Here is a 23,602-nt window from a genome sequence, read left to right on the forward strand (position 1 = left end):
TTATCTAAAATGAAATTTGCGACACAACTGGAAAGCATTGATATACATCAGTATTTCTTTTGGAAACTTTTAAAAAATGTAATCTATAGACCTACAGGTTTCAAGTTTTTAAAGTCAAAGTACTAAAAATCAAAGTAGACTTCTAATTGAGAATTTCATTTAAAAAAAAGACATGTAAACGCATAGAGAAAACCAAATGTTAGTGATAAGAAGTTAAAACCATGAGTGGGATTAACAAGCATCGGAAACTCAAAAAAGTGTGGGGTTTGTCTCAATTGTTTCGAAAAATGAAATAAGCTCCTCCGACTCCCCACAGTCTTTCTTATCACTCATCACTTTTTGAATAAATCAGCGGAACTGATAAAAAAGAGAGGCGGTTCAAACAGGAAATTGTATGATGTCGGAGGGAAAGGGTTTAGACTCCGGTTACTTCATTCAGAGCATGGACTTTGAATTTGGTACTCAGAGAGACAGATTGCAAAATATTACAGGACATTGTCTGATCTTTCTTGACTGGGAGAAATGAGCGCTATCAAATGTTTACTCAATTTTCATTTTTTGAGTGATTATCTGCTTCTGATTGATACAGCCGCACAAATATTTTTAAATGAGCGTGGCGACGCATAATTATTATTTTACTAACCAAAAACCAAAATTAAAAAATGCACAATTCATTTTAAGTTGTATGTAATATGTCCAAACCGGTATTCCGATATATTTTCAAAATTTCATACAGATACAATAAAACAATGTTTTAAAAAAACAATATTAATCTTTTTTATATATCAGTCTTTAGGTATAATTTAAAAAAAAGATTTCTCAGCTTATTTTTTGAAACACAAGATGACGGCAATCATCTTTGAAAATTCTACAAAACTATCTATTTCTCCATGGTTCTTTTTAAATCAACTTTCAATGTCATAATATAGAACAACATTTTTCTTATTTTAAAATACTAATTAGTTGGAAATATTATAGAGATGTTTAAAAATAGCGACTGAATATCGGAAGCATACCTTTTGTACAATTTTCGGACAGTTCCTTTAACTGTTCAATAAAATTAAAAACTATTTTCAGATCAATCACCTTTTCCCACTATTCTGGCACTAAAATTTAATTTCAAATATTAGAACTGCATAGCGCAATAAGACAATTTGATGAATTGCCAAAAGTGATGGTCGTTCTTGTAATTTTCAAAAAAAGAGTCGTCAGTTTCAACATTCAATCGGTAATTCTATTATTTCAATTTATCCGATTTCTGGTCAGTCCCGTTTTCCAGACTCTTCCACAATGTTAAGTTGAAAATTCCATCCTTTTCAAACTTCAGAACTTTTTAATAAAAAACAGACAATTGGTTTGAACAAAAATGTTCAATTTATTTACTTTATAAAAATAATTCACAATAGTAAAAATTAATGGTATCAAATTGTTTTACCGGTGACAATGGCCTTAAACTTTGAGATTCAATGGAAAATGAGATTTTCGTGAAAAGGGAGAAGAGATCTATTAATTCAATAAAGCAATTATTAGTGTGAAAGTAGAGATCATTTAGGAAGAAAGAAATGATTATGTTTTACATAATGGTGCATTTAGATGGAATTCTTGGATTACAACAATTAAAACGATGAAGCTTTGAACACAATGAACTATTAGCATTTGGTGCTCCAGGAATTGGTGGAAGAAGATCAAGATCATCTGATAGAGAATCATCATTGTCTAGATCAAATGAATCACGAAGACGACATCGTTCTTTTGATTCAACCGTTGAAGAATCTGAAAATTGTAATTTTCTTACAATTAGTGAAAATATTCATTTGTTTGATCTTGCGGCTAATAATCCAATTCTCAAAAATTCAAAAATTATCCTCCGAGAAAAAGTTTTCGAAGCACATTTTGAATAAACATCTTACTTTTACTGGATAGTCGAATATTTTGTCCTTTGTCATCTTCTTTCGGTGGAGTTTTATCTTCTTCTTCATCACTATCCAAATTACATTCAACTAGTCGACTTTTTTCTTCTTCTTTTGTTATTGTTATTCTGAAAATAATAATTGAATTTCAAATTATCTCTCTAGTTTTTAAACTAATCAAACTTTTTTTGGAACAAATATCAAAAAAACACGAAGTACACTTTTGATATACTTCTCATCAAACTAAATTTTGTGAAAAATAGTATCTGTTTGAAACTTAAAAATTGTTGTTTGTATTCCAAATGCAAAATTTTGCCATTTTTAAACAAAAATACGGTTTGAACACAACCGATTCTGGAGGATTGCGAGTCGTTAAAAGTACTTTAGGTATTTTTTACACAGTTTTCAACTTTTCTTGATTTTTATAACTCACCGATTGGGTTTTAACTCATCCGTCTCCTCGTCAACATCCACGTCATCCAGCGTGAATACGTCCGACTCGTTGGCAAGAACACGTGGCATTCCTGATGACCTGATTTGATATTTAGCGTATCCACGAGTCGACGACGTGCTTGGCACGTTCATTTGACGAGAAGAGGTCTGAAAGATTTGCTGGGTTTTTGGTCAGAAATATAATGAAACAAAATGAGAAATTATTAGAACGGAAAAGAAACCGTTAAACTTGTGATCAAATTAGGAATAACAAGTATATCGAAGAGCAAACATTTTTATAGAAATTTGAAAATCAAAACTGTGCGAAAATCTCATAAGCAAAATCAAATATTTTGGAATTATTTAGGCATTGTGAAATGTTTCTTGAGTGGTTGCCAATCCTTGTAGTAGTCTTTATCCACATTTTGGTAAACTGCCCAGTTGGTTATGGCCATGTTCAAAGAACTTTCAAACATGAAAGACTGCAAAAAGATATTGTAGAACTTGAAGCGGGTTATTCCTTTTTTAAATACAAATCTTACCATAGTTCCTTCAGCAACTCTTTGTGGTTTAAGGTCAGCATTTGATGCCATTTCAAAACAATTAAAATCAGGTCCATGTGGAGTCATCATTGAATGAAGGGAACCACCACCTGGCTTGAATCCTCCTTCTTTTGCTTCATAGCATCCAGTGATTAATCCCATATACTCAGACATACAGTTTCCTGAATTTTGATCTTTCAAAAAAAGGATTGAAACTAGAACTTACTGTGATAATATGGTGGCCTGAAAGTGTTATCGGCACAACCCCATCTTGGTGGAAAAATCACAAAATCAGCAATAGCGGTACCATGCTTGACAGATGGAGCTGTGAGAACAGTAAAAATCGATGGATCCTGAAATTGAACAGTGGAGATATAGTAAAAAATACATTCAAATTGAGGCAACATTTTTATAGAATTTTAAATCGTGATAATAAAACTTTTGGCAGTTTGATATCATGAATATTTTCTTACTATTAGTTGTGTCGTCTACTCCACATTCAATTAAAAACAATTTTGATTAAACCTTTTTCAAAATCAGCATTTTAATTAATAAACTTACACAATGATCGAATGAAACTGTATTGATAACCATAAACTTTTTCAAGTCATACTTGTATGGAACATAGTTTCCATGCCAACCAACAACATCAAATGGAGAATGACCCTGAGAACAGCGAATTATTGAAATATTTTCATTGACAACTAACTTGTTTGGCCTGGAACCAGGATCCTTGATACTTGTTGATAATGGTAAATTCAACATCGAGATCTTCAAACCATGCGACTGGAGCCTCAAAGTCTCTTGGATTGGCAAGACCATTTGCTCCAATTGGTCCAAGATCAGGAAGTTGGAAGTGAGTTCCGTATACTTCTAAAATGTATCCACGAGATGGTCCACGAACAGCCACGGAGAAGCGAATACCTAGAATATTGATAAGGATTGGATTTTGATTCAATGTTTTTGTATGAGTGTTTTAAAAAAACCTTGGGGAATCACAGCAATCTCTTGTGGATTAACGAGCAGACGTCCAAACTCTGTGGTGATTTCCAAGGCACCTTGTTGTGGAACTGAATCATTTAATCATTTAAAAGTATACTTTTTCCTTTTTCTATATACCAATCAAGAAATCTCCATCAGAATTATACATTGCCGTATGCTCCATACTGGCGTTGCACGAGAATTGATGAATTGCCAATCCAGTGCGACTAATAACATCTCCACCACCGCAAACAGTGTAGAGATTATCCACAAAAGTAACACCTTCTTTTGTTGGAAGTGGGAAAGGATTCCAGCGATATTGATTTGGATTTGGAGGGATTGAAGAAAAGTTGTTGGTCCAATGTTGGTCATTCTCTTTCATTGCCTCGAATGGTCGGTGAATTACCGATGGACGAATACGGTAGAGCCACGAACGTTGATTTTGTGATCGGGGAGCTGTGAAAGCAGTTCCACTGAGCTGTTCCGCATAAAGCCCATGGGAACACTTCTGGAAAGCTATTGAAGTTACTTAGGAAAAATAAAAAATTTTCGCTCCCGGGTGGGCTCGAACCACCAACCTTTCGGTTAACAGCCGAACGCGCTGCCTATTGCGCCACGGAAGCACGTTTCCCACAAAGTTGTGAAAGGTGCACATACCTGCGGTGAGTTTTGTCCAACAGGCAATGCATCAGGTACTCTTGGATCCGAAGTAGCATGTTCGTTGCCGAACCCAGTAAGGTATTTTAACTGAAAAACATGAGATCAATAATAAATGAGCAAATTCCATGAAGCGTTGGAACAAATATAGATGGAAAAAGCCATAGAGCTTCTTGTTGTTTTTGTGTTTTTTTCTTGAGTGATTAGTCATCACATAGAGACATAAAGAAAGAGAGGAATAAATTGAATTTGGCAGTTTTTATATTTGATTTTTCTCGAGATTACAGGTTTTTCGTGAGTTGTTCTACCACCAGTTCTCGTGGGATTTTTTGTGCTGCTATAATCGTTAGAACGAAAGAGCAGAAGTACGTCGTAAATTCGAATGCACTTACGACAAAATTCACTTAACGTTTTGTCCAACCCAAGTCTGATTGGTCAATAAAAATTTCAAATTGGGCGAAAAAAAACCAGCCTGAAAGTTTGAATTCTGGCTCAAAAATTTTCTATATCTTCTGAAAATGAAAAGAGCTCAGCGGGCATAATATCGTAATATTGTACACCGGTAATTGAAGTAGGGAAAGTAATATGTATAAATGATAGTATTACTATACCACTCTCGGAGTCTGATGTCTTTTACTTGTCAGCTAGTAAAAAATCCAATATCATCCAGAAGTCGTAAGAAATCTCACAGCTGAAGACAAGTATTTTCAGCTAGAAAAAAAAACAAAAATACTAGTAGAGACCCTACGCCGATTTTTGATCGTTTTTTTTTTCTTGCCTTTTTTCTACTCAAAAAACCGACAAATACGGTGAGTGTGAGAATATATATAAAAATGAGAAAAGAGGGAGAAAACCACGGAAAAACGAAGAAGTAGAAGCCGAAGAAATGGGTGACAGAGGGACAAAACAAGTCCCCAGAGATGAAAGAAGGGGGTGAACACCACTCAGCCGTGGACAAATTTCCATAAAAGTTGGAAAATTGGAGTATGCTGCTGCTGCTGCTAGGGAGTAAAGGCCCGAGTTTTGACGTAGCATATTCGATATATGAATATATGGAGAGTATTAGAGATATGAAGCAGGAACTTTGAAGATGGAAAAGAAGATGCAGATATTGGAGACTTTGTTTCACAATCCCAAATGGTTTGAATTATAGAATTAGTTAGTTTTGAACTGTTAGAACATATGAAAATAGGATCATAGTTTTCAAAAAAGTGAAACCAAGCTAAATATGAGTAGAAGTAATCATTCTATTGTGAAACAAGGATCGATCAAGCTTCTAGTTCTGAAAAGCATGTTTTCCGTAATTTTCATATTATCATGAAGTTTCAAGAAACAAATGTAAGCAACATACTTCTTCGACTTAAGTTATTATTAGCTCTATTATTAGCATTTCTCATAAATCTGGGATTTGTCTAACTAATTCGAAAGGAGAGATAAGCCATAGAAATCCATATGAACAAAGTTCAAGGGAAGCCATGATTGAATTTTGGGGATGAGGTCATAATGTGTTTTTTTACGATAAGCTGTTTCAGATATCATCTGTCTATTTAAAAGTGTTCATATACACTTTTAAGCTCTCTTCAAAATGGCATAAATTTTATTTTGATAATTTCGGTCTAAAAGTAGATTTGTGCGACTGGTAACTTTTGTCAAATTAAAATCAAAACGGTACAGGAAATACGAATAATATAATTTAAATTGTTTTATATCTCCAGAAAGTTTCAATCAAAGTTTTGGCAAATAGCCATATAACTTGAGCTTTGTGACTTTTTGAGAGATTTTGAGGTTTTTTTTATTTTTATTTTCGAAACCCTTATAATTGAAAACAATTAACACAAAAACCTCGTAGAAAAACTTTTTGGTCGACTTCCAAAATTAGGATAGGTGAAAACTGAGTAAATTACACATTTCTAGAAGTACTCTAGTTTGTGGCAATTATAAGAAAAGTAGAAAATGTCAGAGTCGAAATTATGAATGAACGGAGTATGAATTTGTCGTTCATCATCTTCACTTTTCGTCGGCAACATCGGTTGACGAGATGCTGCCAAATTGAATTGAATGCAATGTGTGTGTAGAAAGAGGAAAGAAGGGGGTAAATTGCACCACAAGCACTCAATGAGAGGGACGTCCCAAGGAAAAAGGACCACACATTCACATACAATTTGTGCATAATTTGAAGAAAAAGGAAGAAGTGAGAGAGAGAGAAATGAAGAAAAGAAGAAAAACGAGGGGCAAATGGATTTGTAAATGTAAATGTGTGTGTATGTATGTGTGCAACAAATGGACGGAAATGGACTGAAGAAGACGGATGACTATGAGAAAAATAAATGAAAAAACTGAAGGCGAAATAACAAATATATTCATCAATTTTTAGAGGTTAACTCTCATGATCCTTTGGCGCCACATTTGAAGAAAAATGTAATGTGTAGGTGGTCGAAAGAATTATGAATCCTCATTTTTGGAAATGTTTTTTTGTAAAACTTTGCTCGAAATGGATCAGAAAGCAAATATCATTTACTAAATATAAAGCGCTTATTCCGTTTGTCCATAGTTTGTAGTCTATGTAGTCTTTGTAGTCTGTGAAGTTTTAGCTTATGGAGGGATAGTGAGTTGGGGTTAGTGTAGGGATATAGCCGGGGTACTGTAGTGGTACAATAGTGGTACCGTAGGAATACTGTAGGGTTACGGTAGTTTCAGAAAAAGTTAGTTTTGAGCCCCAGAAGTCGGGGGCCGCGCCGGAGGTGCGGTCCACGGCTGGTCTATTATATATATGCTGAAAGGTTTAAGATTTTTGAGCAATTTCAGTTAAAGTTTTGGCAAGTTTCCAAATTTGGAAATAATTTCAATTCAAACAATGTTTAATGTTTAAATTTATTCACTGCTTGAATAAAAACAACAAAAGTGACATTTAAAATTTATAGAAGACAATTTTTATCAATTTCCAAAATATGATTTTGAATCGCACGGATCTATCAGATACTTTCCAAATTTTATTGTTTTCGGCTTTCACTTTTTCCATCGAAAAGTTGAAAAGTTGTACTATAATATTTGGTCGTCACAGAGTTTCCCCTATTTTCAATATTGCCAGATCATCAAAGTTTCAACTCAAAAACCCGACACGTCTGCTCACCAGAAATCAATTTTTAAAATTAAAAGCGCCTATTTGTCTGAAGAACTGAAAAATAAATATGCGAGTAGTAAAAAAGCTTCCTACGACGGCGAAATTGGAATCAAATTTCTTTTTTCGAAGGGAGTTTCAATGGATCAAATGAGAAATGAGCACAGAAATTCGATTCAAATTACATACGCAATCCACTTCTAAACTACTAGATTAGTAAAGGCACAATGAGAAAAAGGTAGACAAAAACTTTGGAAGCAGGTGGAATATAACTTCTGAAATATTCTATAATTTCATGAGAACAGCTTTGACAACTTGGTACGAGGATTCTAATTTGTCCTCGTAAGTTAAAAATATTTTTATAAAAATGCTATAAACAGAAAAAGAAAGAAAACTTTGTTTGAGAGCAGGAGGTGGTGATGACGTATTTAGAAAAAAGGACAAAGCGGAAGAAAGAGAAAAGAAAAAGATGGAAGGGGCAAAAGAAAGAATAAGTTCAGACTCGAAAACCTTATGAAAGAAACGAGACAACGATGTTATTCAAGAGAAGTAACTCAATTCTAGATGTATTTCAACAATGGACACTTCTTCTTATAATATTCCTTAACGTGTAATCGAATTACCCCTTGAGTTTTTCTCTTTATCGGGAGCCACAGTTACTGGTGAATTATATTCTTATCTTTTGCGGATAACCCTGAATAAGCTGTTCCAAAAATTATTGTTATTCAACACACTCTTTCGAATGGTCGGAATCCATTCTAACCTTGGTTAACTGGGTTAAAACCAAATTGACAAGCGAGATAGGGGAAGGATTTTTCCAAAATCAAGAAAAATGCTCACCTCATCGAATTCCGACATTTCTAGTTTCGAAATTCTGCCTTACAGAAAAAGTAGTCAATCGGACAGGAACAGAATACCTAATACGGTTGTTTGTAGGTGTTTCGTGCAAAACCTTATCTAAATGTCTATGTCTCACAATTAGATAGTACTATCTCTTCTATCAATTGACTGCGTCTCTGCCCATTCAGATGACCGTTTCAACGAAATCGTCATGGTATAACAATGTTAAATAGTCACGTGTTTTGTTCCATACCATGTCAAAAACGGTAATTGACTGGAGAGGAGTTGATAAGATTATTGTCGTTGTTGTATACTCTCTTGAGAATATCTCTGCGCGGAGGTCAAACAATATTACGATACGTCATCAGGCAATTCTAAAAAAGAAATAACACCGAGACCCGTTCAACACGAAGGATCAGGTTTTCGCAATTGGAACCTATATTTATATTAATTTTCTCTACACTAATAACAAGATGTATAATTATCTATACTATACTAATCCGATAAAATTAAATGAAAAGGATTGAGCAAAACTGATAAAAAATTATTAATTTATAACGTACTTTATTTTTAAAACACAAATCAGAACGATAATAACGTAGTCAAGCAAAAGCACAACTTTAAAAATTATAAAAATGAACCCCACATCTATTTGCACTTTTACAAAGAAAGGTCCTGTGTCTGGTGTTTCGCAGCAACGATCATTTTATAACCTACCGTAATCTCTAATTGCAGACGACAGCAGTTAGATCGTGGCGGGATATCAAGTTTACAGGAAATTCAGGGCAACAATTAAGATTTGACTCATTAATTATTAATTCCAAAAATATTTTTAAACTCTGTTTTTAATTTAAAAAACATGTTTCTTAATTTCCATGTGTTAACAATAAATAATCTTTGTTTTAAAACGTGAACCACGATTTTGATGTAAAATTAAATAATCATTCCACGTGGAGATGAGGAGATGACTTTGCTCATTACTTTTCATCAGTAGCGTCGCGGTTAGTTAGTTTTTCTGTGCTTCCTCATTCCTCGAATTTACAATTTCAGCTGAAAATCGAAGAAGTGCGTCTTGATTGAGTGTTGAAGAAACAAAAAGCAATGACGGAGATCTCTGAAAGATATGTGGAACAGTTCACGACTACCATTGAAACGCTGCGTCGTCGTGTCATTGCATATTACGATGGAATTTTTTATTTGGGTTAGTTACTCAATTTGTCTCTGCTGGTAGTTCTTCATTGAATTACACAAATTAATTAAAAATTGAGAGTGTAAACATTACAGGACGAAAAGTGGAGAAAGCTGCAGAACGTTTGAAAGAAGTCGCTGAGCCAGCTGCTTATGATGCTCGAGACTATGTGAATCAGTCACTGGCAGAGAATAGTCCATTGGAAGTGATTGATACAGAGACGAAGAATAGCTTGGTTGAGATGTATCTTGGAATCTCAGTGAGTTTTACTCTTTATTATTTTGTCTACATTATAATATACTTCAGGTCATTTTGATTGGTTTGGCTGGAGGTCAACTCTCCGGTGCATATGCATTGACTCCACTTATTCAATACGTCTTCGATACTTCTGTCGTTTCTCTGATCCTTGCTGCATTGCCAGTTTACATCTACTACAGTATTCGCAAGAATTCCAGTTTGGATGACACTGAAAGACGTAGTATTCTATTCTCCTCAACTCTATTCTTCGGAATCTTCAGTGGATATCTTTTTGGTCCACGTATGCTTTCACTTGCTCCAACAACTATTTTCCTTCCACCATTCATGTTTGCTTTGTTGTTCGACAATGGAATTCTTCCGACGCCTTTGGTTTCTCTCAATCGTCAAAGTTTCTTCATCGCTTTTGCTTCCATCAGCGTCTTCATTACCACTTTCCTTGGTAGGTTTTATACTCACAAAATGATAGTTTTAGAGAATTATACTTTAACTTCAAACAAACGTCAAGTATCTTACGCTAAACTCATGAAGTTTGCGCTTGAAAAGCTTTTTTCGCGGCAAGGCAACTACGAATACATCTTATCCCGTAGGAGTACTGTAGAGCTACTTAGTATCAATACAAGTCATAAATACTATAGCATTGAGCTAGAGCCTTGTTTTAACTATCTAATTCTATTACACTTTCAATAATTTCAGCATCAATCGTCTTGGGTAGTTTCTCTATTGTGATTTCGCTGTTCAATATCGTTCACGTCACTGGTCTCTACATTCACTTCCAGGTTGCGCAAAATTAAAAAAAAAACATTATCAATGTAATGTTTAGGTGATTATGCAATTTGTGAAGGACAAAAACTTCCTCGTTGGAGAGAGTCAAGCAATCTACATCGGTGTATCGATTTTGTCGCAGGTTCTAATGTTCCCCATATTTTTCATATAATTTCAGACAAATTTTCAGTTCATCTTCACAATGGTTCTTGGATACAACCCAGAAGCTACGAAGAAGTAGACGTTTTACAGAACAAGATTCTGGAACAAATACCATGTTAATAAATGTTTCCTTTAAGTTTCTCGTTTTATCTTCTCTACAATTACTCTTGATCTAAACTCCAAATAAGTCATTTTTATTATTTTGCTTCGACGGATAACCCCGAAGAAGCTGTTCCAAAAATTATTGTTATTCAACACACTCTTACGAATGGTCGGAATACATGCTAACCTTGGTTAACTGGGTTAAAACCAAATCGACAAGCGAGATAGGGGAAGGTTACTAACCGCTTGGGCAGGCACCTCGCGGGTTCCGCCGTCACTATAATTTGTGTTTAAAAGGGGCGGTGCTGGCAAAAGAGACGGCAGGCAGTGAGTCATTTTCAGTTCTGGTTCTTTAGAGAAGTGAAAGTTAAATTTTTTTGTAGTCGACGACTCTAAGTTTAGGTAGCATATTGATGAGAAAAAAACTAAAGCAAGAGGTCACTTTATCTTTTTATCCCAAGATCATTTTATATCGTATTTCTCTTTGATTTGATTATACCTTTACAACTAGATAAATAAAAAATATATATAATATAAGAGAAGGTAAAGATGAGTCCCTAATAATTGCCATATTTCCTGTTCGCCAGCTGTATCACAGCAGCTTCATCAACTCCCCTAAATATCATACTACTGCGTAGTATATACTACTTATATCTAGAATTAGGTAAGAGATATCTCACGCTTCCGTGCCTACCTCAACCTTCTGTCTACGAGCCATGCCTACATATCTAATTGCTAGTCTCGTGCAGGGCTGTCAATGTGCCTTAAGCCTACCTGCATAACTGTGCCTGCTCCACATGCCTGTCTACCAATTTACCTTCCTGATAACTCCCTAGATACCTGCCACCTCAAGCGATTGTTTTTTAGTATGTTCATCATATTGTGGGATTGAAACTCACTATATTATTTTGAAATTTACTGTACAAATTTAACATAAAGGGTTCATAATATGTAACAACATAAACTAACAGAGTGTCACGCCGAATCAAACATTTTTACACGAATCTTTTTTGGCGTCCTTATCAGAGTTTAACATCAAGCTTCATAGGGTATTTTTAATCATTTCGAAATTTGGAAAAAGGCTCTTTCAAAGTTAACATGGATAAAAGTAAGTTTTAAATCTAGACTGATTTGAATTAATTTTATCAATTCAGAAGCAAATAGCAATCAAAATCAAGAGCAAAAAAGAGAAACGTCAGATGCTGTCGATCGAGCCGCAAAAGCTGGACTTTTTAATCGAATCTACGTAACTGTTGGACAAAAAGTTGGTATCGTAGAATTGACAAAGTTAGAACCACGATTTGAGGTGATTAGTTGAATTTAAGATACCGTTTTCAATAAGTTATCGTTGTTAATCATAAATCTTGGCTACCTCCTGCTAAACCAATTCAGTGTACAGTGTGGAAATCAATAAGTGGCCTAGAAAATATAAATGTCGGCCACCCGTTTAACTACATTTATAAATTTTCCAAGACATCTTTGCAACACTTGCCAAAGCTAAAGTAAAAAAGCTTTCTATATTTCAACTGGCTAGCAGCTTTTCGAGAGAATGTGTTCGTAATTTGTTTTGAGGGGGTAGTCACGCTATTAACGTAAAAATACGGTGCCCGGTCTCGAAACGACCGAAAAATCACAGCTACAGTACCTGCAAGTATTTTGTGAAACTTCACAATTTTTCATATTTTCTCAATAAATATAACAGTTTTCGCATTAGGGAAATGCGATGTATTTGTGGGTACGGTAACTTCAATTGGACCATTTTCGGTTTTTGTGTCAAAAAATGTTTATTTTTCAGAGAAACATTGAGAAGCTTACCACCTACCACAATATAATTTACAATATGGTGAACGCTATCGAACTTCAAGTTCAAGTTGATCCAAAGGCAATAGTAAAGAATCAAGTTTTGTGTGATCCCGATGAAAGTCCATGGGAATTGCTTGGAGGATGGATCAATTATATGGGTACATATCATTTTAATGGTCCCCAATCAGTAAGAATAAAACATCTGATAGAATAGTTTTTGGTGTTTTCAGAAAATACTCGATGCCTACAGTATTGCTTGTGGAAAAATTGGTCAAAAAGAGCGACAGCTCCAGAAAAGAAGTGAGTTGAAAACAATTGATGGTTATATTAAACTTTTTAAAAATTATTTTCAGCACGGTCTCATTGTATCAAAAAGATGAGGATGTACACTGCAGATGAAAGCGTTGAATTGAACAATCATGTCGCTCATCTCAAGGATCTTCTTATTGCAATTGATGATTCACGACATCAAGTGAGATTATTAATTTAGAAATATTATGAGCCTACCTTTTTAGCTGAAATCATCAAGAACAACAAAAGAAGTTAAAGCAAAAGGTGAAATCTACCGTAAGAACATTCAAGCTTTCAATTGTACCGCAAACGAAGTTCAAGCCAGGTTGGATGAAGTTCCAATGATTGTTCCACATCATGAGAATGAACTTTTGAAGGTAAATGGAAATTCAAATGTATCGTTTCTCATATTGTATGCACCTGTATACTTCCAAAAACAGTTATTTTCAGTTTTCCCGTGAAGTGTCGATTTTCAACAATTCTGTGGAAAACTTGCTGAAAGAAGTGGTCTTCCGTCTTGGATATGGCAAAAGAAATGACAAGCCAAGTACTCGCGCCGTTCTAAAGTGATTGATTTTGTATGAAGAATAATAAAGATGTTGACTTTTAAAGAAATGTATTAGAAACAATTATCAGGAACAAATAAAAGTAAAAATAACAAAACATTGAAAATAATGTTAAGAGTCTTCCGATTTGCCAAACTGAAAATTAATATCTCCTGTTGATTTATCGAAAAGTGCATGTAGACAGAGGGATTTATCATTCCGAAGTGCAGTGATAGGAAAATAGACACCTTGCTTGTATCCCTTATTCCATTCTGGAACTCCTGCAGAAGATATTGACAAAAGTCCAGTTGATAGATTGATTCCGCCAAATTCCCATTCCATCCACATTGGAATTGCGTTAGAGGAACTAAAATTTGTTAATGGTTATTTTGCAATTGTTTACATTGACAGATTGACAACCGTTCAAAAAAAGATTTACCTCATGTTATCAATATTCACTACGCATTTTTGACTTGAAACACGTCCATCAATCGGAAATCTTAGAATTTCAACAGCATCCCCTTTCACAATTCCTGCATATTCCCATAACGATTGTTCGTCAACAATGGCATCAGTTGCTGTACGTGCTTTTGTGGAAATTTCATCGAAAAATGATAGATCGAAACCATTCACTGTTCCAACATCTGATGCAATATTTTGAAGATCTTCGAATTTTTCGGGTATGGCTTTCAGTACTCCCATCTGTAAATAGTTCAATTCAGACATCGAGAATAGATATACCGAGGTTCCACGAACTAAAATGTTTCGAATAAACACTTTTAAATTCTTACATGTGGTTCCACTCTTAATTCATCTCCATGCATCATTTTCAGCACTTCCACATCATACAAAAACCTCAAATGATTCCATGGATTCATAGCAGACATGTAGAATGGCTCAGCGAGAACGATATCTGGTGAATCGGTGAGTGACGTCACTTTTTCGATGATTTCTACGTTCGTGAGTTTGTAGTAGTGGATGTACTTGAAGAAAATATCGCGAAATCGTTCATTTCCATCGATAATAGTCACTCTTTTAGCTGTCTTTGCTGCCAAAAGACCTAAGAACGACCCTTCTCCAACTGTTGCCACGTGGAGACCTTTAGATAGCTGAAAATTTGGAGATTAGGAGAAAAAGTATTAGCAGTCGAAAATTGTCAACTGTCACTATTTTTCTAAACGATTGCGTATTTTGATCGAAATGTCTCAAAAATTCCAAATGTTTCTTAACTGGTGATACTCTACTTTCAAATTTTCGTAATTTTTCCAATCTTACTGCTTTAAATAACTTTTATAAATACCTTGTCGACTTCATCTTTGAATTTCTGATTTTCAAACATTTCATTGACATGATAAACTGTTTGACGGCTAAGCATTGAATGTAATCCACATACACAATAGCTTCTGGATTTACTGAAAAAAAGTAGCTGATAGAAATTTGTGTTTCGTGAGTAAATACATACTCTTTCCCAACATTGCTGAACCATAAGCTGAATTCATCATGATTGCATACTATTTCAAATGTTTGATTCATCTCTACTTTCTTTTTTTCTGGAAGATAGTAGACAGCTTGCATCCAGTGATCCCTCCACTGCAATACAACGATTTTTTCGTGCAAATTTAAAAATAAAGATTACTGCATAGTTATTTTTATTCTTCCATTTTGGTCCCATATCAATGAATGTTGTACCATTCCTATCCATATCAATATCCCACCACATAAGTAATGCATCAATAGTTCCAGATGAATGAGCAACTGCTTCACGAACAAAAGACTCATCGAAAATTATTTTCTCTTCGTGTTCGAAATCAAATTTGAAGGCAACGATCGGCTCGGATAGTTCTCGAAATTCGTGGGTTTTCATTTCAGATAGTTGAACATCGAATACAGCCGCAGTTCCAGAACATCTTCCCAGGGGTTCTTCATCTGAAAATTTTCAATTCTCATAAAATCCAAAAAAATGAAGCCTCTCTGAACCTTTTTCTCCATTTAGCCTAGGAATATCATTGAACATTTTTAACAGATGGCTCTCCACAGGAACAATATACACATTTCCAGTTGATGGAACAACTCGACATCCTGGTTTCGCAAGTCTTTCAAGAGCTTCTTTGAATGTTCTCAGAGCTCCTTCTCCAATTAATTCTGTGTCAAATACCTCTGCTACAATGATATCTGCACGTGAACCACCAATTTGTGAAACATCAGTAGATCTCTCAGAAATTACAGTAATCTTATCTGACCATGGACTATTGCTTGTTATATGTCTTGCACAATCTCCCATTGGTTTGAAAACTTCCAATGCAGTCACTTTATCAGCTCCTTCTCGAGCAGCCATTAGTGAAAGAAGTCCAGTTCCAGTACCTGTAAATAGTAAACTTTAAAAACCGAATAAGTTGAAAACTTAACAGCTAACCAATATCTAAAACATGAACTTTCCCATCTGTATTTTCATGTTTTTTCTCAGCAATCGTAGTTTTTAATCCTGCGAGGAACTTGTCATTTCTATCAAAATCCAGAATCATATCTCCAAATCGACTTCTGAAAATTAACGTTTTAAAGCAAGAAAATGCGAGAAGTATTGTTTATTAAATTTTATTTCTATGCGGAATATTTTTTTAAAGTTGAAAACCTGGCAAGTTCCTGAGCCATATCATAATCCTCTTCAGCCACAACCCATTCTCGTTCGCCGGTTTTTTGATTTATCTTCTCAAGGAACATTTTTCAGAAAACCCTGCAAATTGTCTATCTTAAAGATATGCTCGTTTTAATGATACACTCAAGATATTTGCGATATGCACACAACTGCCAATTTACCACTTTAAAATCCAAAGAAACGAAATCAAGGAACGGAAGACTTATTTTTCATATTTGTTCAAATAAAAGGGGTTCATGCAATAAAAATAGTGCAATCAATTGGGAAATTGGGAAACTATACACAAAAATGTAAAAATAAATATGAAATAAACAGGAGCCAGAAAATGGAAATCAATGGGAAAGAAGTGGTGATGGGGACAAAGTACACAATTTCGAAAAATACCGCATTTTGGTGGAGGGATGGAAACAATATTTTGATGGGCCGAGATTAAATTGGAAAAAAGCTTCTAAAAACTCACTTTTTGAAAACTAAATATCTCAAAAGATCAGAAAGCGTTACTCATTTTTTGTTATGTAAAAATATGATAAGAAAACATTATCATTTTTTAAAAGTTTCCTTCTGTTTATTGAAACAGACAGCGTTAAAACTATAACTCTGGGTATTTTGAGATTTTTCTCGTGAGCGGAGAATTTAGAAACATTTTAAAATTTAAGCGGTACGAATTTTGCCAGGCACGTAGTTTTTGTCAATAGTTGGCTCCTGGAGGAAAATATGGAGAGAGCGTTCGTTTTGAGCAAGTGGATGTCCAGCAACCCTGCAAGAACATATTATTAAAACTTTTAGAAATGTGAAAATTTTCTGAGTTCATTTTGATGTCCGTATAGTTGAACAGTTTTACGTACTTATTGATGAATAACTCGAGAGCTTTGCGCCTATTTTCAATGAATTCCTCTTCAAAAATTCCATCATCGGATCGGAATGGCAGTTGCCGTTTGAATGATTTTCCTGGCAACGTTGGAACCACAATCTTGCTATCTCGCTCTAGTTCAGCACGAACCCATTCGAAATCACTGTATCGGCGACGCACGCTTGATTCTTTCTGCTTGAAAACGGGGAGATTCGACTGAAACAACGATTTTATTATGCGGTCAGTGTTAATCTATACTTACTCTCATTCTGATTTCGTAATCCGTGTAGCGCATTTTTCCAACACCATGAGTGATAGGATTGATAACCTGCAAGTTATCTTGATCTAATTCATTGATTTTTATTCAAACCTCAATTTCAAGGAAGTTGGCCGGCGGGGCATATGCCTCGTCCAGCGTTTGCCGTTTTGAAGGGATCCGCTGAGTTGCCGACGCGCCGGATGCCATTTGCACTGCAAATATTCTAAATTATATCAAAGTTGCTTTGAATTGTTTATTTAAGTATCGATTTTCACAATATAAACAAAATAAAAGTGAAATTTATGTTGGAATCCAAAGCTTTAATCGACAACATGCGAGAACATCGTTTGCTTTTTGTTTCGCTGTTCGGCAAACTAAAATGGAAAAAATAATATGAAGCTGTGAAAAATCAATAAATAAAACTGGAATTTCAAGGAAATTACGGCAAAAATGACTCATCGCGCGCCGATAAACAAAACGAATCAAGAAATGAAAAAAGTGGCAAAAGTACGCAAACACTTTTGTGTTAATGCACACAAAAAATTCAACCGTACCTCAAACTGAAATTTCAAAAGCAGACACCGCAGATTCATGGAATGAAAAAGCAGTGACTCGCTATGACTCAAAATTTTAAAAAGATTATAATTGATTCAAAAGCAAAAAAATGTTTCACAACAAATCTATGTTGTAAAATAATTGTTAAATTGAAAATTAATAGCTGACACCGCCCTGTGTCCGTGTTTCGTCTTCTTCGAAACTTTGTTTTCGTTCAAGATGGCGCGGCGCCGTTCTTTTTGAATAAAAAGAGCATTTTAAAAATTTTGTTGAATTTCTGTAAATTCTACTTGTTTATTCAGTTGTTCTGCGAAATTAAAGATTTTCTTAGTTTTCAGGAATGCCAAAAAAAACGTTCGAAAATTTAGAAGATAGTCATGGAAAAGATGTTAATATCCCAGTTGAACTGCCAAAAAGGAAACGAGAAGTTACACCGGAAAATTTGTGAGCTTTTATAAAAAATTCAAATTTTAACACATACCGTATTCCCTCTATTAGTCTTGCATGCAAGACTAATAGAGGAAATACGGTAATAGTCATGCACCCCTATTCTTGCCAGGCCAGCAGTATTTTGTCAAAACTTCAAAATTTTCGCCATTTTTTAGCTAAATTAAATTTTAAACTGTTCAAGTAATTGATAAAACAATAGAAAAGCATGTATTTTGCATGATTTAGACTGTTTCAAGTCAAAATTTTGACGATAAATGGCCAATTTAACAAAGCTATTGGATCTTCGAAAATTAGTCTTGTAGCCTCTAATAGTCTTGCAGTCCCTATTAGTCTTGCACCCCTACGGGTCTATTGAAAATTAGTCTTGCATGCAAGACTAATAGAGGAAATGCGGTATATTATTTTCAGACCTTCCACAAGCTCTACTGCTCCAACACAAAAACGGAAAAGTCTAGGATATTCAGGACGAACGGAGGAACCGAAAAATGTATTAATATTTTTAGTTGCAATGAAATACAATTCGGAACTTAATTGTAATTGTAATTTTTAATGTTTTTCAGATACACAAAACCTTCATTTCCCCTTTTTCTACGTCAGTTTCTCCTTCAAAACAAGGTCTTCGACGACGAAAGAAGGCACTGCCTGCCATAGAACCACCTGTATCTGTAGAAGAAGCAAGTCCATTACGTTTTGTGAATATCGATGTATTCTCTAGACGTATGGCTTCCGAATCATCAGATCACGATGCTATGATTGCGAAGTTGTTGTCGAGAAAGTTTTCAATTCCGATGGAGGGATATATGTGTAAGAAAACATGTAAAAATGTTTATTTTAAACGAGTTTTCAGTATCTGGTCGAAGCCTAGGTCTTGGTGGAAACCGTCGAAAATGTGCTCTATTTGATCCATATCATGAAGGTGCATTGATTCTTTATGCTCCTGAACATCTTAGTGAACACGCACAACTCAAGGAAGATAAGGATCGAAAGGTGAGAATTTTAGCTGCGAGAATCGAAAAAAAAACATGAATAAAAAAAACGACTCAAATATTGCAAAAATATGAATGTCCATTTTATCAAATTTTTCAGGTGCACGTGGTAGCCGATCCGGTTGTTGGAAAAATCCTGCGTCCGCATCAAAGAGATGGTGTTAAATTCATGTGGGATTGTGTGACTGGTATTAATATTCCCGAATTTCATGGATGTATTATGGCTGATGAAATGGGTCTTGGAAAGACACTTCAATGCATTTCTCTACTTTGGACACTTCTACGACAAAGTCCCGATGCGTGTCCAACAGTTTCGAAGAGTATTATCGTTTGTCCAAGTAGTTTGGTGAAAAATTGGGATAAAGAAATCAAAAAGTGGTTGGGAACACGGCTGAATGCGATGCCAGTGGACAGTGGAAAACGAGAACAGATTATTGCTTGTCTCAGTGAGTGAATAAACTTGAAATCTTGAAGAAAATGTTATAAACCCCTGAAATTAAGTTAATTTTCCAACTTCAGATTCATTTATGGCGGATTCAAAAATGCGTTGTGCCATCCCTGTTCTCATTATTTCATATGAAACATTCCGTCTTTATGCGAATATTCTTCATTCTGGAGATGTCGGAATCGTTATTTGTGACGAGGTAGATACTGTATTGTTTTGACTCTATTTAAAACGAGCTTTTCAGGGACATCGACTCAAAAACAGCGAGAATCTGACGTATCAGGCGTTGAGTGGTCTCAAATGTGCTCGAAGAGTCCTGATTTCGGGTACACCTATTCAAAATGACTTGTTAGAGTATTTTAGGTACTATTTGTTCAAAATATTCAATTATTTTTAATTAACTTCAGTTTGGTCAATTTCGTGAATCCCGGACTTTTGGGTACTGCAAGTGAGTTCAGGAAGAAGTTCGAGAATGCTATTCTAAAGTTAGTTATTTTTATTCCCAATTTTTTTAATCCGTGATCTTTTCTAGAGGTCGCGACGCCGACGCAAGTTCAGAAGATCAGAAGAAAGGTGAAGAGAAAACGAAGGAAATGATTTCACTTGTAGAGAAATGCATTATTCGAAGAACATCAGCTCTTTTAACAAAATATCTTCCGGTATGATATGAAAGTTTCTGATTTCTAAATAAAATTATTTAATTTCAGGTTAAATATGAGCACATCATCTGCTGTAAAAACTCAACACTTCAAGAGACACTCTACAATAAACTTATCGAATGTGAAAAACAAAACCGCATTGTCGAAAAGGACAAGGTATTTTGTTTGAAAATTCAAAAAATACAAATAAATTGTTTTTAGGGTGCCACCGCATCTGCTCTTTCGTTTATCACTCATCTCAAAAAGCTTTGCAATCATCCATATTTGGTTTATGATGAGTTTCAAAAACCTGATAATAGGTTCAGAAACAGTGAGTTTAGAATTTCAGATTTATAAAAATGTATTCAAAATCAAGAAAAAATCGGAGCATTTAAAATCGGAAAAAAAAGTTCAAAATTTAACTATAAATTTCAATGTTTCGTAAAGCTTTGTTTATGCTGATGAAAAAAAAAAGAAAACGTATAATATTCTTCAGAAAAAACCAAAATTTTAAGATATTTTTCGAAAATTCAAAAAAATTTTTAATATCGGAAAAACAAAAAAAAGGTTTCGATTTACGATTTTAGTGAAAAATCGAAAAACCGACACCGTTTTTCACAAACTTCTGAAAATAATTTTCAGAATGTCTATCCATATTCCCTGAATCATTTAACCCGAAATCATTTGATCCATCGTTTTCTGGAAAAATGAAAGTTCTCGATTATATTCTCGCAGTCACTCGCAAAACAACTGATGACAAGTTTGTTCTCGTATCAAACTACACACAGACAATTGATCAATTTATGGAGGTAAGCGAATTTCCAAAAAAAAAATGATTTATGATAAAAATCTAGACCGACTTAAATGTGGAGTTCGCTTCAAAAAATCATAAATAGTCTCAAATTCAGAAAATTCACAACGGAGAAAACGAAAAAAAAAGTCAACTTTAAAAAATCAATTTTCCATGTTCGGCTAAATGTTCTGTTTGAATTTCCTTCAAAATGAGAAGCCCACTTTCCAAAAAAACAAGGAATTTAAAATGTCGATTTGTTTTTTTTTTCGCGATTTGTTTGCTTTCTTTTGTGGGTTTTTTGGAATGTATGACTATTTTGGATTTTTTGAAGCAAATTCACCACCTTTAAAATCTAGACCGACTTATAACGTGGTCACTTAAACTTTGAAACTTCTTCACTTTTCAGCTGTGCAAACTTCGTGGCTATGATTTCGTGCGCCTTGATGGTTCAATGTCAATCAAACAACGTTCCAAGATTGTCGATACATTCAATGATCCAGCCAGCACTATCTTCTGTTTCCTTCTTTCTTCGAAAGCTGGTGGATGTGGTCTAAATCTTATTGGAGCCAATCGATTAGTTATGTTTGATCCGGATTGGAATCCAGCGAATGACGATCAAGCAATGGCGAGAGTTTGGAGAGATGGACAGAAGAAAATGTGTTTCATCTATAGACTTTTAGCAACTGGATCAATTGAAGAGAAAATGTTTCAACGTCAGACACATAAAAAAGCATTGTCATCGTGTGTGGTAAGATTTCCTCTTGTTCATATAATCTAAAAATGTTCTAAAGACTACTAGAACTAAAATGTTAAATTTTGCGATTTTGTCAAAAAATTCGGTTCCCCGCTTCGACTTTTCTCAAATGCAAATGAGTGTGCGCCTTTCAGGAGTACTGTAGTTCTCAATTCCTCGTTATCGTGAAACTTTTTTTTAATTTTTTGCTATTTCTTTTTCGCCTTTTCAAATACTGTATTACATGTATCTTAATTTGCTGAAAATTCTGAAAAAAAACCTAGAACCACGGTACTCTTTAAAGGCGCTCGCCATTTTTAATTGAAAAATTGGTCGTGTCGAGACGCGGTAACTAACTTAATTTTAGAGTGAAAATTGCAGATTATTATGTGGTTATTATTATCAGTATCTGGGTATTTAATAGTTATCTTAAAAATTTCAGGTTGATGCGGGTGAAGACGTAGCTCGTCATTTTAGTTCCGAGCAACTTCGAGAACTCTTCAAGTTGGAATCAACAGTGGCATCGGATACACATGAAAAGTAAGTATCAGAATGAAAATAATATTTTTTATAAAACCGATTTTATTTTTGGTGAATTTTTCTTCTGATAGTTATAATAATGTTATGCATTATAATGTACAATTGTATAAATTTCTTTCAGATTAAAATGTAAAAGATGTATTCAAGGAGTTGAAAGTGTTGATCCACCAACCAATGCGGACTGTGCAAGTGATTTATCGAATTGGTTTCATTCTCAGAAATCAGCTAGAAAAGTTTGTATTTATTATCTTTATTTTTAAATATTTTAATTTTCAGGTGGCTGATAATGTGCTCCGAGCCGTCTTCGAATGTGGATCGATCTCCTTTGTTTTTCATCAGAAATCGCACAACGTAGGTTTAAAAAAACTACGTCTATGGTGCCAAAATTACCAAATATAATAGTAAAATGTTTCAAAAAAAAGTGGAAATCAAAAAGTGACAATTGCTCAGTTTTTGTCACTCAAAATTTTGGAAGTCGACTAAAACAATTTTCCAAAACCGACTGGATTTTTTTTTTGGAAATTCTTTCGAATTCTAGTTGTGTAGTTTATTTTTCTAATTCTGTAATTTTTAAATTGTCTGTGATATATAATTTAGAATCATTGAATTAATATTTCCATGCTTCAAAATAGCGTTTTGCAGGTTGAAGTCAAGAAAGTTCAGGAAAAAGTTGAAGAAGTTGATGAGGACTACGTGCCTTCTGAAGCCGAAGAAAACGACGATTAGTTAAATGTTTCCAAGTTGAAACAAATCTAGAAGTCTCCCTATTTCATAACATAGACTATCTATGCGATGAAAACGGGACATGTTATATTGTTTTGTTATTTATTTAATTTGTTTCTTTCAATTTTTGTTCCAAGTCATCCCAATATCATTTTTATCGCCCGATCTCATGTAAAATACACCGCCTGCAATATGAATTTTCAATTTATTTTTCAAATTCAGACAAAAAAAAGACAAACTTTGATCAAATTGTGGGTGGGTTGGAAACGAAAGGGGTAGTTGGTAGTTTTTTTTTGCACAAAAATACATTGATACGATGTACAAATTTTCAGAAAAAAAATTCATGAAAAATGTTGAGAAAGAGGAAAAAATTATGCAAAAAAAG

The 23,602-nt window shown here is 34.4% G+C and overlaps 7 protein-coding genes and 4 non-coding genes across 11 annotated transcripts; 4 read left to right on the forward strand and 7 right to left on the reverse strand.

The window, feature by feature from the left end:
* Positions 1-1,350: 1,350 nt before the first annotated feature.
* Positions 1,351-2,512, reverse strand: C31H5.5 (uncharacterized protein). Its single transcript, NM_060031.3, has 3 exons — positions 2,344-2,512; positions 1,911-2,038; positions 1,351-1,773 (listed from the first exon to the last, which is right to left on the reverse strand). Exons 1-3 carry the CDS (start codon positions 2,493-2,495, stop codon positions 1,574-1,576), a joined length of 480 nt encoding a protein of 159 aa, NP_492432.1. The 5' UTR covers positions 2,496-2,512; the 3' UTR covers positions 1,351-1,573.
* A 110-nt stretch (positions 2,513-2,622) lies between these two features.
* hgo-1 (Homogentisate 1,2-dioxygenase) lies at positions 2,623-8,555 on the reverse strand. The gene is made up of 9 exons (NM_060032.8): positions 8,481-8,555; positions 4,523-4,612; positions 4,004-4,373; positions 3,871-3,954; positions 3,594-3,808; positions 3,446-3,550; positions 3,111-3,237; positions 2,885-3,066; positions 2,623-2,824 (listed from the first exon to the last, which is right to left on the reverse strand). The coding sequence occupies exons 1-9, from the start codon at positions 8,496-8,498 to the stop codon at positions 2,702-2,704; spliced, it is 1,314 nt and encodes a 437-aa protein (NP_492433.1). The 5' UTR covers positions 8,499-8,555; the 3' UTR covers positions 2,623-2,701.
* On the forward strand, positions 4,406-4,491 carry W06D4.9. The gene has a single exon (NR_050351.1). It is a non-coding gene; the product is annotated as an Unclassified non-coding RNA W06D4.9 (non-coding RNA).
* W06D4.t1 lies at positions 4,416-4,488 on the reverse strand. The gene has a single exon. It is a non-coding gene; the product is annotated as a tRNA-Asn (tRNA).
* Positions 8,312-8,425, reverse strand: sls-2.6. The gene has a single exon (NR_002610.1). It is a non-coding gene; the product is annotated as a small nuclear RNA sls-2.6 (small nuclear RNA).
* Positions 8,556-9,455: 900 nt separating the features above from the next.
* spe-46 (uncharacterized protein) lies at positions 9,456-10,987 on the forward strand. The gene is made up of 7 exons (NM_060033.5): positions 9,456-9,481; positions 9,531-9,681; positions 9,765-9,928; positions 9,976-10,366; positions 10,621-10,703; positions 10,748-10,831; positions 10,880-10,987. Exons 2-7 carry the CDS (start codon positions 9,582-9,584, stop codon positions 10,928-10,930), a joined length of 873 nt encoding a protein of 290 aa, NP_492434.2. The 5' UTR covers positions 9,456-9,481; positions 9,531-9,581; the 3' UTR covers positions 10,931-10,987.
* Positions 10,988-11,052: 65 nt separating this feature from the next.
* On the reverse strand, positions 11,053-11,162 carry sls-2.7. The gene has a single exon (NR_002611.1). It is a non-coding gene; the product is annotated as a small nuclear RNA sls-2.7 (small nuclear RNA).
* Positions 11,163-11,306: 144 nt separating this feature from the next.
* Positions 11,307-13,663, forward strand: W06D4.3 (BAR domain-containing protein). Its single transcript, NM_060034.3, has 7 exons — positions 11,307-12,061; positions 12,108-12,259; positions 12,749-12,943; positions 12,987-13,056; positions 13,110-13,228; positions 13,272-13,424; positions 13,498-13,663. Exons 1-7 carry the CDS (start codon positions 12,052-12,054, stop codon positions 13,615-13,617), a joined length of 819 nt encoding a protein of 272 aa, NP_492435.1. The 5' UTR covers positions 11,307-12,051; the 3' UTR covers positions 13,618-13,663.
* On the reverse strand, positions 13,656-16,323 carry prmt-7 (Protein arginine N-methyltransferase 7). Its single transcript, NM_060035.4, has 9 exons — positions 16,222-16,323; positions 16,006-16,130; positions 15,570-15,953; positions 15,229-15,518; positions 15,055-15,182; positions 14,893-15,004; positions 14,384-14,701; positions 14,032-14,294; positions 13,656-13,959 (listed from the first exon to the last, which is right to left on the reverse strand). Exons 1-9 carry the CDS (start codon positions 16,308-16,310, stop codon positions 13,725-13,727), a joined length of 1,944 nt encoding a protein of 647 aa, NP_492436.2. The 5' UTR covers positions 16,311-16,323; the 3' UTR covers positions 13,656-13,724.
* A 117-nt stretch (positions 16,324-16,440) lies between these two features.
* On the reverse strand, positions 16,441-17,566 carry snx-3 (Sorting nexin-3). Its single transcript, NM_060036.4, has 4 exons — positions 17,466-17,566; positions 17,358-17,423; positions 17,091-17,311; positions 16,441-17,002 (listed from the first exon to the last, which is right to left on the reverse strand). The coding sequence occupies exons 1-4, from the start codon at positions 17,559-17,561 to the stop codon at positions 16,897-16,899; spliced, it is 489 nt and encodes a 162-aa protein (NP_492437.1). The 5' UTR covers positions 17,562-17,566; the 3' UTR covers positions 16,441-16,896.
* Positions 17,567-18,241: 675 nt separating this feature from the next.
* rad-54.L (DNA repair and recombination protein RAD54-like) lies at positions 18,242-23,427 on the forward strand. The gene is made up of 17 exons (NM_060037.5): positions 18,242-18,353; positions 18,768-18,846; positions 18,920-19,163; positions 19,207-19,346; positions 19,446-19,791; positions 19,865-19,989; positions 20,035-20,153; positions 20,198-20,275; positions 20,323-20,449; positions 20,498-20,605; positions 20,651-20,759; positions 21,071-21,237; positions 21,628-21,969; positions 22,397-22,494; positions 22,616-22,727; positions 22,771-22,845; positions 23,137-23,427. Exons 1-17 carry the CDS (start codon positions 18,250-18,252, stop codon positions 23,218-23,220), a joined length of 2,457 nt encoding a protein of 818 aa, NP_492438.1. The 5' UTR covers positions 18,242-18,249; the 3' UTR covers positions 23,221-23,427.
* Positions 23,428-23,602: the final 175 nt, after the last annotated feature.

Source organism: Caenorhabditis elegans, chromosome I (assembly GCF_000002985.6).
Source record: "Caenorhabditis elegans chromosome I".
In the NCBI taxonomy this organism is placed as follows: domain Eukaryota; kingdom Metazoa; phylum Nematoda; class Chromadorea; order Rhabditida; family Rhabditidae; genus Caenorhabditis; species Caenorhabditis elegans.

Coding starts and splice junctions, on each gene's coding strand:
- prmt-7 (NM_060035.4), bottom strand. CDS start 16,310: ATGTTCCTTGAGAAGATAAATCAAAAAACCGGCGAACGAGAATGGGTT. Junction 14,702..14,892: donor TCAAAGATGAAGTCGACAAG/GTATTTATAAAA, acceptor CCAAATTTTCAG/CTATCTAAAGGTCTCCACGT. Junction 14,295..14,383: donor AATTAAGAGTGGAACCACAT/GTAAGAATTTAA, acceptor AACTATTTACAG/ATGGGAGTACTGAAAGCCAT.
- snx-3 (NM_060036.4), bottom strand. CDS start 17,561: ATGGCATCCGGCGCGTCGGCAACTCAGCGGATCCCTTCAAAACGGCAA. Junction 17,424..17,465: donor CCAACTTCCTTGAAATTGAG/GTTTGAATAAAA, acceptor GATAACTTGCAG/GTTATCAATCCTATCACTCA. Junction 17,312..17,357: donor ATTACGAAATCAGAATGAGA/GTAAGTATAGAT, acceptor TCGTTGTTTCAG/TCGAATCTCCCCGTTTTCAA.
- hgo-1 (NM_060032.8), bottom strand. Junction 3,955..4,003: donor TGATGGAGATTTCTTGATTG/GTATATAGAAAA, acceptor TAAATGATTCAG/TTCCACAACAAGGTGCCTTG. Junction 3,809..3,870: donor GATTGCTGTGATTCCCCAAG/GTTTTTTTAAAA, acceptor TCAATATTCTAG/GTATTCGCTTCTCCGTGGCT.
- spe-46 (NM_060033.5), top strand. CDS start 9,582: ATGACGGAGATCTCTGAAAGATATGTGGAACAGTTCACGACTACCATT. Junction 9,682..9,764: donor CGATGGAATTTTTTATTTGG/GTTAGTTACTCA, acceptor TAAACATTACAG/GACGAAAAGTGGAGAAAGCT. Junction 9,929..9,975: donor AGATGTATCTTGGAATCTCA/GTGAGTTTTACT, acceptor AATATACTTCAG/GTCATTTTGATTGGTTTGGC.
- W06D4.3 (NM_060034.3), top strand. Junction 12,260..12,748: donor AGTTAGAACCACGATTTGAG/GTGATTAGTTGA, acceptor TTTATTTTTCAG/AGAAACATTGAGAAGCTTAC. Junction 13,229..13,271: donor TTGATGATTCACGACATCAA/GTGAGATTATTA, acceptor CTACCTTTTTAG/CTGAAATCATCAAGAACAAC.
- C31H5.5 (NM_060031.3), bottom strand. CDS start 2,495: ATGAACGTGCCAAGCACGTCGTCGACTCGTGGATACGCTAAATATCAA. Junction 2,039..2,343: donor GATGAGTTAAAACCCAATCG/GTGAGTTATAAA, acceptor TATTATTTTCAG/AATAACAATAACAAAAGAAG. Junction 1,774..1,910: donor TATTCGACTATCCAGTAAAA/GTAAGATGTTTA, acceptor TACAATTTTCAG/ATTCTTCAACGGTTGAATCA.
- rad-54.L (NM_060037.5), top strand. CDS start 18,250: ATGCCAAAAAAAACGTTCGAAAATTTAGAAGATAGTCATGGAAAAGAT. Junction 20,154..20,197: donor GACTTGTTAGAGTATTTTAG/GTACTATTTGTT, acceptor AATTAACTTCAG/TTTGGTCAATTTCGTGAATC. Junction 22,495..22,615: donor GCATCGGATACACATGAAAA/GTAAGTATCAGA, acceptor AATTTCTTTCAG/ATTAAAATGTAAAAGATGTA.